Source organism: Camelus bactrianus, chromosome 6 (assembly GCF_048773025.1).
Source record: "Camelus bactrianus isolate YW-2024 breed Bactrian camel chromosome 6, ASM4877302v1, whole genome shotgun sequence".
NCBI lineage: Eukaryota > Metazoa > Chordata > Mammalia > Artiodactyla > Camelidae > Camelus > Camelus bactrianus.
In genome coordinates this window covers 39,732,966-39,747,336 of record NC_133544.1, presented here as the reverse complement: position 1 = coordinate 39,747,336, position 14,371 = coordinate 39,732,966, and the positions used below count along the sequence as shown (strand labels likewise).

The window sequence follows — 14,371 nt, the reverse complement described above, 5'->3', positions numbered from 1 at the left end:
ACTAAATCTCCATTTCTCCCTTTATTATACATGAAATTTCTGTATACGTATTTCTCTGTTTTATAGATACCTGTTTACTCATGAATTAGCAGCAAATTTTAATTCTCAGTTATAACTGATTGAATCAGACTTCATCATTTTTTTCCCCAAGACTTTTAGATTTATTTTTGGCTCTAGAATCAGTTCTGTTTGGTTCCTCCAAACATCTTCTGATATTTTATATTTGAATGTTCTCAAAACTATAGACAATTTAGGGAAGAGGTGACATCTTTATACCAAATTTCTATAAATGGGATATATTTTTCTAAATGTTGCCATTTGCAACAACATGGATGAAACTGAAGGTTATTATACTTAATGAAATAAGTCACAGACAGAAAGATAAATATTGTATGTTATTACTTACATGTGGAATCTAAAAAATAAAAGTAAACAAATAAAATGAATAAATATAACAAAACAGAAACAGACTCACAGATACATAGAACAAACTAGTGGTAACCAGTAAGGAGAAGGAAGAAGGGAGGGAAAAAAATAGAGGTTAGGGATTAAGATGTACAGACTATTATGTATAAAATAACTATGCTACAAGGATATATTGTACCGCACAGGAACATAGCCAATATTTTATAATAACTGTAAGTGGAGTATAATCCTTAAAAATTTTGAATCACTATATTGTACACCTGAAACTAATATAATATTGTACATTAACTATACCTCAATAAAAATTAAATAAATAAATCCCTTTTTAAAAAAGAATGGGATATATTTTTTCTATTTAAGTCTTCTTTTACTCTTTTTGGTAGCATGTTTAAGTTTTCTTTATATAGCTCTTTCACATTTTTTGGTACATTTATTCCTAGTTACTTTATCTTTGTTGATTTCACAGTAAGTGCATTTTTTCCTCCCATTATATTTTCTAAATGGTTATTGTTTGTATATAGGACTGTTATTGGTTTTGTATATTAATTTTGCTTCCAACTACCTTACTGCATTTTCTTATTAGTAATATTTTCCCCCAGTTGATTTTCTTGAGATTTCCTTATATACAAGCATTTCATTTGCAAATAATGAACATTCTCCTTTCTCCTTTCAAACCTCTCGTGTCTTTCTATTGTCTGATTATATCAGCGAGTATCTCCAAGACATTAAACCTAGTAGGAAGAGTTGGCATAACAAGACTATTTCCCAAGTTGTTACATTAAACATGAATGTAAAGAAGAATATAAAATCAACTCATTTATGCAAAATACACTCTTCAAAAAAGAATCTTTAAAAAGTTTAAATGTTTCTTAAAGCATTTCAAAATTAATTAATTGGCTTGGAGCTCTAAAATTTACAATGTAATAAAATAGTTAGAATTCAAAAAATTATTCTTACATTCAAAGATGACAAGGACTGGAACAAATAATTAAAACAAAGGTTGAAAAATAAGGCTAACTCACCTTCCCACTTCTTGGCTGCCAGGCAAGTCTGCAGATTGATGTTGCGTTTATCACATCGTTGCATTTTTGTAGCAGTGGCCAACTAACAGCACATGTCTCATTTTTTTAAAAAAGAACAAGAAAATGTATTTCCCTTTATGAAAATTCTCCCCAAAAGACATGCAGCACTGAATACATTTAATAAGTGGTTTCTTCAAACTGACTCATATAGCTCAGAAAAAAGCAACTTAATTCACTTTAATCTAATTATGATAATATTTGACTTCCTAAATTACTTTATAACTTTCAGAGTTACAGAGCACAAGTCTTAAACAATTATTTCAAATAAGAGTTTTTTCTATATAGAATAAGCAAATAATATACTAACTGAATAAACATATATAAACAAATTTTAAAAATCCCAACATGTTACAATCTTAAAGTATCTATGAAAATGAACTTGAGAGATCTACTAAAATGTTAAGGTGTAAAAGTTAAACCTTTTAAATAGTTCAAACGTAAGGGAAGGAACTGTGGCTACTAGCTGAGGCTTTCTGAGGGGGATGTTTTTCTCATCAGCCACGTCATCCCTAGAAATGCCAAGCCTTCTCCAATTGATTGCCTCAGGAAGAATTAATTGTTCCCTCTGCCAATTCAGAAAGCATTTTCTTCATACCTCCTTTAAAAGTATTTTCAGGCTGGGTTAGAATAACATATGTGACTCTCCAAATCAAGTGTGGCCCATGCCTTATTTTTGTATCCCCAACATCTAGGGCCCAACAAATAGTAATTAGTTTGTAAATGTATAATGATTGGATTTCCCTCACTGACTTATAAAACCTAAAAATGAAATATAAATCTATAATTTCCTTTGTGATTGGGTACAAAATCAATTAATTAGTCTTCAACACATTTACTTTTGCACTAGATTATTGTGAATTTGATCATAAAAACAGTACTTAATGCTACTCAAAAGAAATAGACTATGAAGAAAAAGAATTATTTAGTCCAATAACACATTATGTAGCACCCAATATATGATGGAAGTGAGTAAAAAGTTTTCAATTCAAATTGATGAGTTTACCTGATCTGAAATTTGCCACACTTTGACAGATCCATCACAACTAGCTGATGCCTGAAGGAATAAAACAACAGATTTCTCTATAGTTACAGCCATAATACTACATGGAAACTGGTTCAACTGGTAAATCAAAGAGCCTTTTATCAACTGTGTGAAATTTTCTGTTAATTCTCTTACAGTTTTCAACATTTTCACAAAAAATGAAAAAAGAGAGGGGGAAAAACGATTACCAGAAAGATGTCCTTAGGATCAAAGGAAAGACTTAAAACAGGGGCATCATGTCCTCGAAACATTTTCTGTTGGCTGCAATCCATCACATCCACAACTTTGACTAGAAAATCACTAAGAACACGAAGAGTAATGTACATCAATAAATGCCAATACAAAAGCCTCTCAAAAGCTATGATCCAAATATTTCAAAATCATAAGAGTAAATGCCATAATTTCTTTACAGCAACTTGTGAAATTTGGCCCTCAAATTTAATAACTTACCCTTCAGTTTTGCTCTATAAAAATGCTAAAAACATAATTCAAGAGTTCTCATATGTTAAAATACAAATACTTTTAGGAAGTGACTTCCTTAGTCACACCTTAATCTTCTATTATTTACTAATCTAATTACAGTCACAACAATTTTTAAAAGCACTATGTCTTTTATTCCAACTTAGCAACTCACCAAGTATTACCTTTTTCCCCCTATGACAAAGCATCAAGAGAAACAACAAAAATCCTAATTGTACAGTCTTGGCTCTACCTAAAATGATTTTTAAAATTTATTCAGCTATCATCTTTCCCCAGTCTTTTCCAGCATTTACTAAACAGGCTGTTGGCAAAGCAACACACCTCAATTTATAAAGAAGCATGAGTTTGTAACCAAAAATCTTTACCAGAAAAAAAACCTAAACATAAAAACTAAATAATAACAAAAAGAAGAAATAGAGTCCTGAAAACGTTACTCTGAATCCAATGAATGAGGCCATTCTATTTTAACACTACTTCCTTTTCTGATATCAAAGAGCCTTACCTAGATCCAGCAGCAATTTTTGTACCATCCCCATTAAAGATCACATGGTTTGCATTTGTGGTGAAGCGAGTCAAGATACCATCTGGAACTCCTTCAGGAAATGTGTGCACCTGAATAGTATTGTTAGATACTGCAGTAACCAATTTCCCATTCTGAAAGAAAAATAAAAAGAAACATTGGCAAAATAAATAAATAAATAAATAAATAAAATCAATTGGGAGTCTCTCCATAGTTAAAAATCCCATAAAAATTTTTAAAAAATTTGTAACAGTAGTTCATGTCAAGAGAAAAACTGTCACTCAGTGCACAACTTTCCTGAAATGACTACTAGCAAGACAAATTTACTTCTTTTATAAAATTTAATTCTCCCTTCATCAGCCGAACTTTTAATTTTTGATTTTTCTAGTATTTCTGGCAAGAAAAATACTTAAGTAGTATTTTTATGGATTCCCAAATGTCATAAAAAAGGAGACACAGGACAGCTTTTCAGAAAAAACATAACTAGTCTCATTGAGGGAAGAGCACAATTTGGCCACACTATTTGTGTTGCCCTACGTTTCCACAAAAAAATCATTAAATGTCTTTCTGGAGTAGGGTAAAGTCTAAATGCAGAATCCATGGCTCCTTTTTAAAAACACCAAAGAAACAGAAAGTTTTAGAATCTGAAAATGATGTGCAGACACCATTGTTTCGCAGAGCTTTTCACAAAGCATCATTAAAGTCAAGGATCTGCCCTAGCACCTTAATTTTATTATTTATCCAGGAGGAATTAAGTCCTGACAGACTAAATCATAGTCTACCAACCTGATACACAATTTGATAAATCATATGGTCAATTTGTTAATTTAGATTAAATGATAACTGCTAAAAAGAAACAAACTGCTCAAGTCTGTTAATGAACACACTTTATCCTATAGCAACAGGTCCTAGCCATATTTGCGCACTTAGTACCCTCAGCCTATCTACAACATCTGCTCCTATTCTAAAGGGAAAAGAACTTGGTAATACAATGACAAGCTACCATACGCTAAAATCTGGGGAGATGTATACATCTGTTCAGATAACAACACAGTTGATTCAAATTTGAACTGTGATATAAACTTACCTCCAAATTCAATTATTGGAAAACTGGTGAAAAATACTATTTATGCCTGCATTGCAACTACTATATGTAATTAAACAATCCACAGTAAACTAAACTCATAATGAAGCTAAGCTACCAATAATTTAAATGTGAAAAACAAACAAAACTATAACCAACTCAAGACAACACTGATGATGCTAAGAGTTCTTTGGCAAAACTGCAGAAACACCAAACTATTTACGTATGTGCATAGAAAAGAATTTTACATGCCAGCTGTGTTTTACTTGGCAGATTCCTTAGCAGAATATTGACTAAGCATCTTCAGTTAACTCTAGTAAAGAATCTTGGTAATTCTTTAACAAAATGTTAACTAGCCCTTTACTCATGTGAAAATGTAAACATATATAACTGCACTAATTCACCTGGGAGACTTAAAGACCTTGCTTTGAAGTCATTTTCCAACAAATCTACAAAGAAATCAAATCACTATCGGTATACCATGCCAACTAGGAAACATTTTTAAAAAAGAAATCATCCAAAGGATCAGGGCTGTGGTTCAGAACTGGTCAGACTACTCTTCTCCCTGGTGGGTTGGGAGGAATGGAACCCAACACAAGATGACTTGGGCTCCAGCCCACCGTACTCCTTACTATGTCGTTTGACTTTCTTCTGAGCTTTGATTTTCCCAAGAATAAAATGGAGAGAATTTCATGTACTCCTCCTTATCTTTGTTAAAAGTCCCTGACAATGTAAAATACCATGCAAGCCTCAACTATTACTATTCAGCAATATGTCAATACATCCCAATCTCACTATTTTGGAGGGTGATATTTTTTTCTGCTTTGTTCTCAAATAAAGCATCTAATTGTACTTTCCTATACCGCTGAATCCAAAAACATAAAGTACATGTTTATAAGCAATTATGCTTTAAATGAAATACATTGTCAAATTATCAACTTTGCATGGCTATTTGGTAATGTCATTTCATTGAAGTACCGTAAACTCCACTCTTAAAGCCAAAGAAAGCATTTTAGCGCTGATCATGGATTTGTAGTGGGTTGAATAGTGGCCCCCAAAAGGCATGTGTAAATCTTAAGCCAAGATACGTGTGAATGTGATCTTTTTCAAAAATAACGTCTTTGCTGATGTGGTAAGTTAAGGATCTAAATCCAATAACTGGTGTCCTTATAAAAAAAAAGGAGAGGGAAATTGAGATGCAAAGACACAAAGGTGATGTAAAAATGGAGGCAGAGATTAGGGTGATGTTTCTCCAAGACAAGGAACAACGAGGATTACTGGAGACCATCAGAAGCTAGGAGAACGGCATGGAACATATTCTCCCCCAGAGACTCAGGAGTTAACCTTGCCAGGAGACAGGAGGGAAGGGGACAGGGGCAGAGCCATTAAAGGAATGACACAGCAATTGAAGATGCGACTGCCAGTAGACCTTGAGGCCCAGGACAGCAGGAGATTTGACTTCCAGTAGACCATGAGCTTCCTCATACATTCACTGTAATAAATTAGCATGCTAAATGACACATCCACAGGTGCCAAGACAATTCCAAGGCTCACCATAAAAGGTCAAAATGTGGGTGGTAGCTCAATTCCTGGGAATTCTCGCCCCTTCCCCAAAGTAGTTGGAGTAATCCTCCTACTTGTTAGCATATGAAATTCCTGAGCCCATAAAAACTAACCATCCGCCACAACCTGTGGCTGACCTCACTTTCCTATAGGACCCCATGATCTGAGGCTGCCTCTCGCCTCTCTAGATTATCTGCATTCTGCCTATGGAATGTGTATCTCCTAAGCCTCTCACTCTTTCTTACCTTGTGATACTGGCCCACACTGCCTACGGAGTGTGTGTCTACTTTTACTTTAACTACCCTCACACCTCCTTGCCAATCTCATTTTGCTAGATGATCCTGTGCTCTGGGGCTGCCTCTTACCTCTCAAGATGAACTGCATTCTGCCTATGGAATGTGTATCTCTTAAGCCTCTCTCACTCTCTCTCACCTGCTGCACTCTCTCTCTGGTGTGTGTATCTACTTTTACTCTAAACTAAATACCCGCCATGCCTCGTGGCCTCTCTGGCTTTCTAAGATGGCCTACACCCTGTGTACGAAGTGTGCATCTCTCTGAACAAATCTTCTTTTACTCAGCTGTGGCTTGCTCTTGAATTCTTTCCTGCAAGAAGACAGGGACACTCACTTGGCGGGGCACATCCCAGAGGGAGGCACCCAAAACCTGGGACACCACCATCTTCTTGCACCCCATTTTCCAGTGTCAGCCAATACCTAGATTTCAGACCTCCTGTCTTTTAAACTGTGATATAATAATTTTCTGTTGTTTTAAGCCACCAAATTTGTGACAATTTGTTACCATAGCCTTAGGAAACTACTGTAAAACCACTTTCATTTTTTCTTTTACAGTCTTTGTCATACACAAAAGCAGTATATACTTACTGTAGGAAAAAAAAATAACAATGTGAAAGTGTCCTGAGCAGAGAATGAGTTTCCCTACTCTTGCTAGGTAACTTTCATTAACATTTTGGGGTTGAGTCTTTTTAACTTTCTTCTATACATACAGAAATTGCAAATATATGTATACCTATACCCTTTAACAAACATAAGACTATACTATAACAGATTGTTCTGTAACTCTACTTTTTAATTTTTTCAATTAACTGTAATCATCTTTTCAAATGAAGATGTGTAGCACTCCCCCATTTTTTAAATGGATGCATCATATTACACTATATGACTCTACCAAAATTTATAAAATGAATTCTCTATTCAACTCAGTTCAATTGTTTCTAATTCCTATTATAGACAGTGGTTTTACTAATATCCTTGTCTGCACAAATGAAAATACATTTTTCCTTAAGGTAAACAGCCAGAAATGACTATGTGTTAGCATATGAAATTCTAGTTGTGACACACAGTATCAATTTACCCCCAGAAAAGTTTGATGAACTATATTTCCAGCAACTGTTGTATGATTACACTGTGAAACAGAAATACACTGGTCTCAGACCTCATTTCCTGGCACAGAGCTCCTATATAACTCTTGTAATGTCCTATGTGATAAGAGCACTAGTAGCATCTTTTGTTCTAATATTCGGTCTTTGACTCTGATTCCTGACACAAAGCTCCTAAATCCCTTGGAACTTCCTGGGTGATAGGGGTATCTTTTGTTCTAATGAGGTGCACCTTGGTGGGCTCCTGGATAGCTTCAGGATGGGGGCTGGTCACCAGAAAGATCAAATCATGATTAGAAGCTTGGAACTTTCAGCCTCACCCACGCCCCATCATCCAGGAAGGGGAGAGGGTTGGAAACGGAGTTAATAATCAATCATGCCCATGTGATTAAGCCTCCATAATAATTCTAATAGTATGGGGTTCAAGTAGCTTCTAGGTTGGTGGCCCATCCCAACTCCAGAGGGAAAGAAGACCCTTCCAGATTTCACCCCATGTATCTCTTCATCTGGCTATTCCTTCGTATCCTTTATTTATCCTTTATTATACAATACATTGAAAAACATATTTCCTTGAGTTCTGTGAAATGTTCTAGCAAATGAACTTAGCCAAGAACGGGGTCACGGGAATCCCCATCTGTAGCCAAGCTGGACAGATGTTGTGGGTAATCTGGGGACCTCCTACTTGCAACTGGTGCATGAAGTGGGAAACAGTCTAGTGGAACTGAGACCTTAACCTGCGGGGTCTGCGTTAACTCCAGTTAATGTCAGAATTGAATTGAATAGTAGGACACCCAGCTGGTGGTGCAGAGAATTGCTTGGTGCGCCAAAAAAACACACACATCTGGTGTCAGAAGTGTTGTGAGTATGGCAGTAGTATGAGAGTAAAGGAGAAACACAGGAGGAGAGTGTTTCTCCTTTACAAATATGTACTTCCCAAAGCCCTCACTATTACCAGGATTAGCAATATTTTTCATTATTGCCAATCTCCAATTGTTTAATTTGCATTTCTTTGCTTAGTAGTGAGATTTAGCTCATATTTAACGTACATTGGTCATTTATATTTTTTCTTGTGGGGCTACACTTTCCATTATATGACCATTTTAAAAAGAATATCTGAAGTATCTAAAGACCATCTCATCCACCTTAATGAATCTGAGTTTGGAGAAAACATGAATTCTGTGGAGATTTTTTTCTATCCAAATACAATACACTCAATTTAAAATTTACCACAAATAAAAAGCTTAATGGTTTTTAGGTACTCAGTTTACGAAGTCCTTCTGAAAACAGGTCTCTATTCTCCAAGTAACCTACATCTTATTCCCATATTTACCTTACATAAAACTTTAGACATATGAAATATGTATATAGCTTTCTGAAAAAGTTAATGAAACAGTCCTATTTTCTAGTACAATCCCTCAAGTTATCTGAATTAATGAGCTGAAAATCTAAAATGCAGTTTTCTCTCAAAGGAAAAAACAGAATATTTAAACCTCTTTCTTAAAAGATGAAGTACAAAGATAAAGTATAATTTCTTGCATATATCTTAATTGGCTCACCATTACTATCCATCAATCACCTTTAATAAACCATTCAGATTTTACCTGTAAAATTTTGGGGCAAGTTATGGCATTATTATACGCACACTTTTAAATATTATTATTTCATAAGAGAAACAAAAAGGTACATCTATATTCAAAAATTCTACAAAAATTTTTATCCAAACATAAAACATCACACGGCAGTATCATTTCTTATCAGTTTCTGTAATTGTTTTAATACCTTCAAAGCACATGAATATGCCTTTTCTCCAACATTAATGGACTTAGGATCATCATCATCCAAGTCTTCCCAAATCCTCACATCACCATCACTTCCACAAGTCACAATACAACTGTGAAGGAAACATACTCATTAAAAAGTCACCCAATTCTCTGACATAAATCTTAGCAATGTTCTCCTAGGGCAGTCGACCCAGGCAATAGAAATAAAAGCAAAAATAAACAAATGAGACCTAATTAAACTTATAAGCTTTAGCACAGCAAAGGAAACCATAAGCAAAACAAGACAACCTACAAAATGGGAGAAAATATTTCCAAATGATACGACTGACAAAAGCTTAATTTCTTGAATATATAAAGAGCTCATACAACTTAATAACAACAACAACAAAAAAAACCTAATCCAAAAATGGGCAGAAGACCTAAGCAAGCAATTCTCCAATGAAGACATACAAATGGCCAATAGGCACAGGAAAAAATGCTCAATATCACTAACTATCAGAGAAATGTAAATCAACTACAATGAGGTATCACCTCACACCAGGCAGAATGGCCATCATTAAAAAGTGATAAATGCTGGAGAGGGTGTGGATAAAAGGGAACCCTCCTACACTGCTGGTGAGAATGTAGTTTAGTGAAGCCATTAAGGAAAACAGTATGGAGATTCCTCAAAAAACTAAAAACAGACTTACCACATGATCCAGCATTCCTACTCTTGGGCACATATCCAGAGGGAAGTCTAATTTGAAAAGATACATGCACCCCAATGTCCACAGCAGCACTATAAACAATAGCTAAGACATGGAAGCAACCTAAATGTCCATCAACAGATGACTGGATAAAGAAACCATGGTATATATATACAGTGGAATACTACTAAGCCATAAAAAAGAATAAAATAATGCCATTTGTAGCACATGGAAGGTCCTGGAGATCATCATTCTAAATGAAGTAAGCCAGAAAGAGAAAGAAAAATACCATATGATATCACTCATATGTGGAATCTAAAAAAAGAAAAAAGAGGACACTAATGAGCTCATCTACAAAACAGAAACAGACTCTCAGACCTAGTAAACAATCTTATGGTTACTGAGGGAAAGGGGGTGGGAAGGGATAAATTTGGAAGTTTGAGATTTGCAAATGTTAGCCACTATATATAAAAGTAGACTTAAAAATTTTTCTTCTGTATAGCACAGGGAACTATATTCAATGTCTTGTAATAATCTTTAATGAAAATGAATATAGGTATGTATACGCATGACTGGGACATTATGCTGTACACCAGAAATTGACACATTGTAGCTGGCTATACTTCAATTAAAAAAAAAAAGTCACCCAGTTTTAGGCCTATTAATTTTTTTGGGGAGGGATGCTTGTTTATCTCTTTTTTAATAAAATGAAGATACTAGCCAACATGTTATCTTATTTGACATACATAAACCTCAATAACAAGGACTGTTCAGCTCTTATTGGGCAAAATGAAAGGTGAGTTTATGTTCTTTACAGTTTTTCCTTGGTATAAAATTTTATACAAAAGTGGTATTTACATTGGGAAGTCAAAGGACAGTTAGGATTGGATATGCTAATATTGTGAAAAAGGGACAGTTCCAAACAGACAAAACTACATGACCCAAAATATGAAGTTAAAAGCACAGAGGAGTTTGCCTGGAGCAGAAAGTCTCAGAAATTGGGGGGGGGGGGGGGGAAGCAGACTGAGGTTATCCTATTTAAAATGACTTTAACGCCAGAATAAGAAACTTAGACTCCATTCTATAAGAAAATAAGAGGATCATAAGTCTCAGTTTGCCCAGGACATTCCTGATCTATGCATCTGGCTGGTTTAGCATTTGGACTAAGTTTCACTTTAAAACATATTAGTATTAGTTGCATCAAAATTTGTTGGGTGGGCTTGACAGACCTCTTCCTTGCACTTCCAGTTCCTGCCATGATCTCGTTTAGTAGTGTAAGCTGTGTAATGAACAGAGCTCTCACTTTAACATGTAGGTAAGTCTGAAAGATAACTAGTGATAACCCAACTTCCCCTTCCAATCCTTTCTTGATGTAACATAACACCGCCTTTCAAGGACAACAGGTGTTAACTGATAAAAAACAAAGTGAAGTTAGACATGAGCCCCCAGAAAGAACAATTTCTTTTAGTCTCCAGTGGTGATGGGAGAAGTAGTTCATATCTTCCTCCCTACCAGCTATTTGGTGTGCCAGCTAGGTGCACCAAGGGAGATGTAGGAAGCAGTAGGTGCCAGCTGGTGATGCCAGTGGGAAATTATAGTGAAATAATAGTAGAATTAATTAGAAATATATGCAAGAGCTTTTAGAATAGTCTGGACATCCTTCCTACACTGTTTTTGTCATTTACTGTAGGAATAAAACTAACTACATATTAATTTTATTGTTGGCTATGCTACTAAATTTTGCTAAAAAAAAAAAAACCCTTTCAGTAGCAATGAGCTGGAAAAAAAATACAAGTACATGTTTAATAAAAAATTAAACACTAAATTTCTGCTTCTCGAGAAGTTGATAATGAAAGTATAATTTGAACAAAATATTGACATTTACCATGGGAGGTGTAGTGATAACACCAACCACAAGAAAGTGAGAAGACACAGAACTCCTGAAGAAACTCAGCATCTACTTCATAAGTTAGTAGTTATCTTGAGACTGCCTGAAAACGGTGCTTCTGCAGCAGTACAGAGTTTGCATCTTGTCAAGCATGACTTTTCATAAGAATTTAGTGTTGTTTGATAGAAGTTTCTAAGATGATGGAAATGTTCTACATCTGGCTGCTGAGTAATTAAAAAGCAATCTAAATAGTCACATGTGCTTAGTGGCTACTTTATTGGACAGAGCAGTGTTAAAACAAGTAACAGTAGTTCTAAATTAATTTTGTTCATTTTTTATTCTAAGTTGTCTACTGCAAGTATGAAAAGTGAAGTGATAGCTTTAATATGTTGTCTCCCTTAATTAAAAATACCTTTCTACACGGTCAAATGATACTGATTTTATATCAATGTTATCAGAGGTTTTAAAAAGGAAATCAGATTAATTCCAATAATGGTTTAGTTCTCCCTTCAGTGCATGGAAACAAAGTAAAGCTTCTGGAAGTTCATTCTGTACAAAATGAAGTATCTGACATTATTGGGAGTTCTATTTCCATTTGAAAAGTTCAATGCTAAAGATAAAATTCTTAATGTTTACAGTAATAACACACATTTTGCTGGAGTACACCATTGTAGTAAAAACAATGTTCTTACTATAACAAATCTGTGAAACACAAATATACTTGGAATTGGAATTATAACTCACAATTGTACCCAAATGACCTATGATAATGTACCAATCAAAACAGAAGCCACAGTTGTCAAATTTTAAAATTTTATGCATACCCAGAATAACTGAACAACAAAAATTTTGTAACAAACTGATGTTAAATACACAAAAATACTTCAACATTGCAGAAGATACTTTTTCTGCTGCCTATCATCAATGAGATTTTTTAAATACTTGAGCCTTTGAAGAGTGACCTTATAAAACATTATACATGACTTATAATGATGGTAGTATTACTATTATTGGAAGCAAATTCTCTAAATCTTGGTTGCATTTTGCTCAAAATGAGTTAGAAATCTTTAATCAAATCACTCAACTTAAGCCTTTGAAGCTTTTAGTGAAATGCAATTAATGAAATCAAAGCTTATACTGAAATTCATCTCTACAGAAGCAAGTAAGAATTGAACAAACTGTACATTAAAAGGTGAAATGGTGAATGATTTTATTTTGAAATTCTGTAACTGTTCTTTGGAATACTTTGACTTTTGGGAAGAATCTTTTGATAGATCTCTTCTTTTTAATTGTACAAATTTATGTTCTGTTCCAGAATGACATAAAGTGGGCTTAAAATTTGTGAAACATTCAAGGGAATCATAAATAGAAAGAACTTATTTGATGAATTTTGTCTTTAAAGATACTGTAGACCTTAGTATAGAAAAAGGGTACTCTACATGCAGATGAAAAGACAGAATCTATAAAAATGCTGAAGGTGAAATATTGATCCATCTCAGGTAAGGCAAATTTTTAAAAATTGAGACTTCCATTTAGTAGAATTTGCTCTAAGCTTACCAGGTATGTAAGGACCTAAAGAGAGTATTTTCTTATTGAAAAATATTATAGTCCAAAGAAAAGAATTAACTGAAAGTCTCACTTCAAATTTATTAACTATAAAATGAAATTCTGAAGAAGACTGCAACCAATTTTATAAGAAAAACAAAAATAAGACTATATTGAAAAAAGCATATTTTTCAGAAAAATATCAACAACAAGTTAGAGACAGGCTAAAAAAACTGATTAAAGTACATGAATACATAACAAAAATGACTACTTATGTTGATGTTTAGACTACATGTTCAATGTAAAGAAAATTTTTTAAATGCTTTAATGTCATAAATATGTTTTTTAGGAAAAAATGTTTTGAAATAGTTTTTGAATAGAAATATGTTACAGATCTACTGAAACAGAATAACTTACCAATCAATAAATAATTCAAAAAAACCCTGTAATTTTAATTATTTTGAAATTCTTCTCCCTACTCGCAAAGGCGTCCTGGTTTAGATGATAAATTAAGAAACCCATTATAAGTTTCTGAGCAAAGGACTAATTCTATCAAGACTTTATCCTCTTTATGATATAGCTACAAGAAGCCAATGGCTACCAAGGCATTTGTCGCTACGTGGATTCACCATCCTCATGCAGCAGTGTTCTTTCCCTAAGATGACTACCCCTCTGTAACCCTTCCACTGGGCCTCATGAGATTCATGGTCAGGTACTAACAAAATCAGCTTTTTTCCTGAACACTCCTCTGAGGACACTGCTTCCTCTTCAGCCCTCTTAAGTAGTGGCTGATTTTTTTTCTACATCCCTCTGGGGCCTAGAGGTGGGCCTCTCCTGTACTATATTACCACTTCCATTCTATTGCCACACACTACTCT

At 34.3% G+C, this 14,371-nt stretch overlaps 1 protein-coding gene across 2 annotated transcripts in view; it reads right to left on the bottom strand.

Moving 5' to 3' along the window:
• The window catches only part of WDHD1 (WD repeat and HMG-box DNA binding protein 1), a 57,341-nt gene that overhangs the window by 39,170 nt on the left and 3,800 nt on the right, over positions 1–14,371 (bottom strand). Inside the window, exons 3-7 of one of the 2 annotated variants that reach the window (XM_010962184.3) lie at positions 9,373–9,484; positions 3,533–3,684; positions 2,739–2,850; positions 2,512–2,562; positions 1,449–1,544 (exon numbers count right to left, since the gene is read on the bottom strand). In XM_010962184.3, coding sequence (XP_010960486.2) covers positions 1,449–1,544; positions 2,512–2,562; positions 2,739–2,850; positions 3,533–3,684; positions 9,373–9,484 — 523 coding nt within the window. The remainder of the gene's footprint in view (positions 1–1,448; positions 1,545–2,511; positions 2,563–2,738; positions 2,851–3,532; positions 3,685–9,372; positions 9,485–14,371) is intronic. The other variant, XM_045522037.2, reaches the window with a different exon arrangement.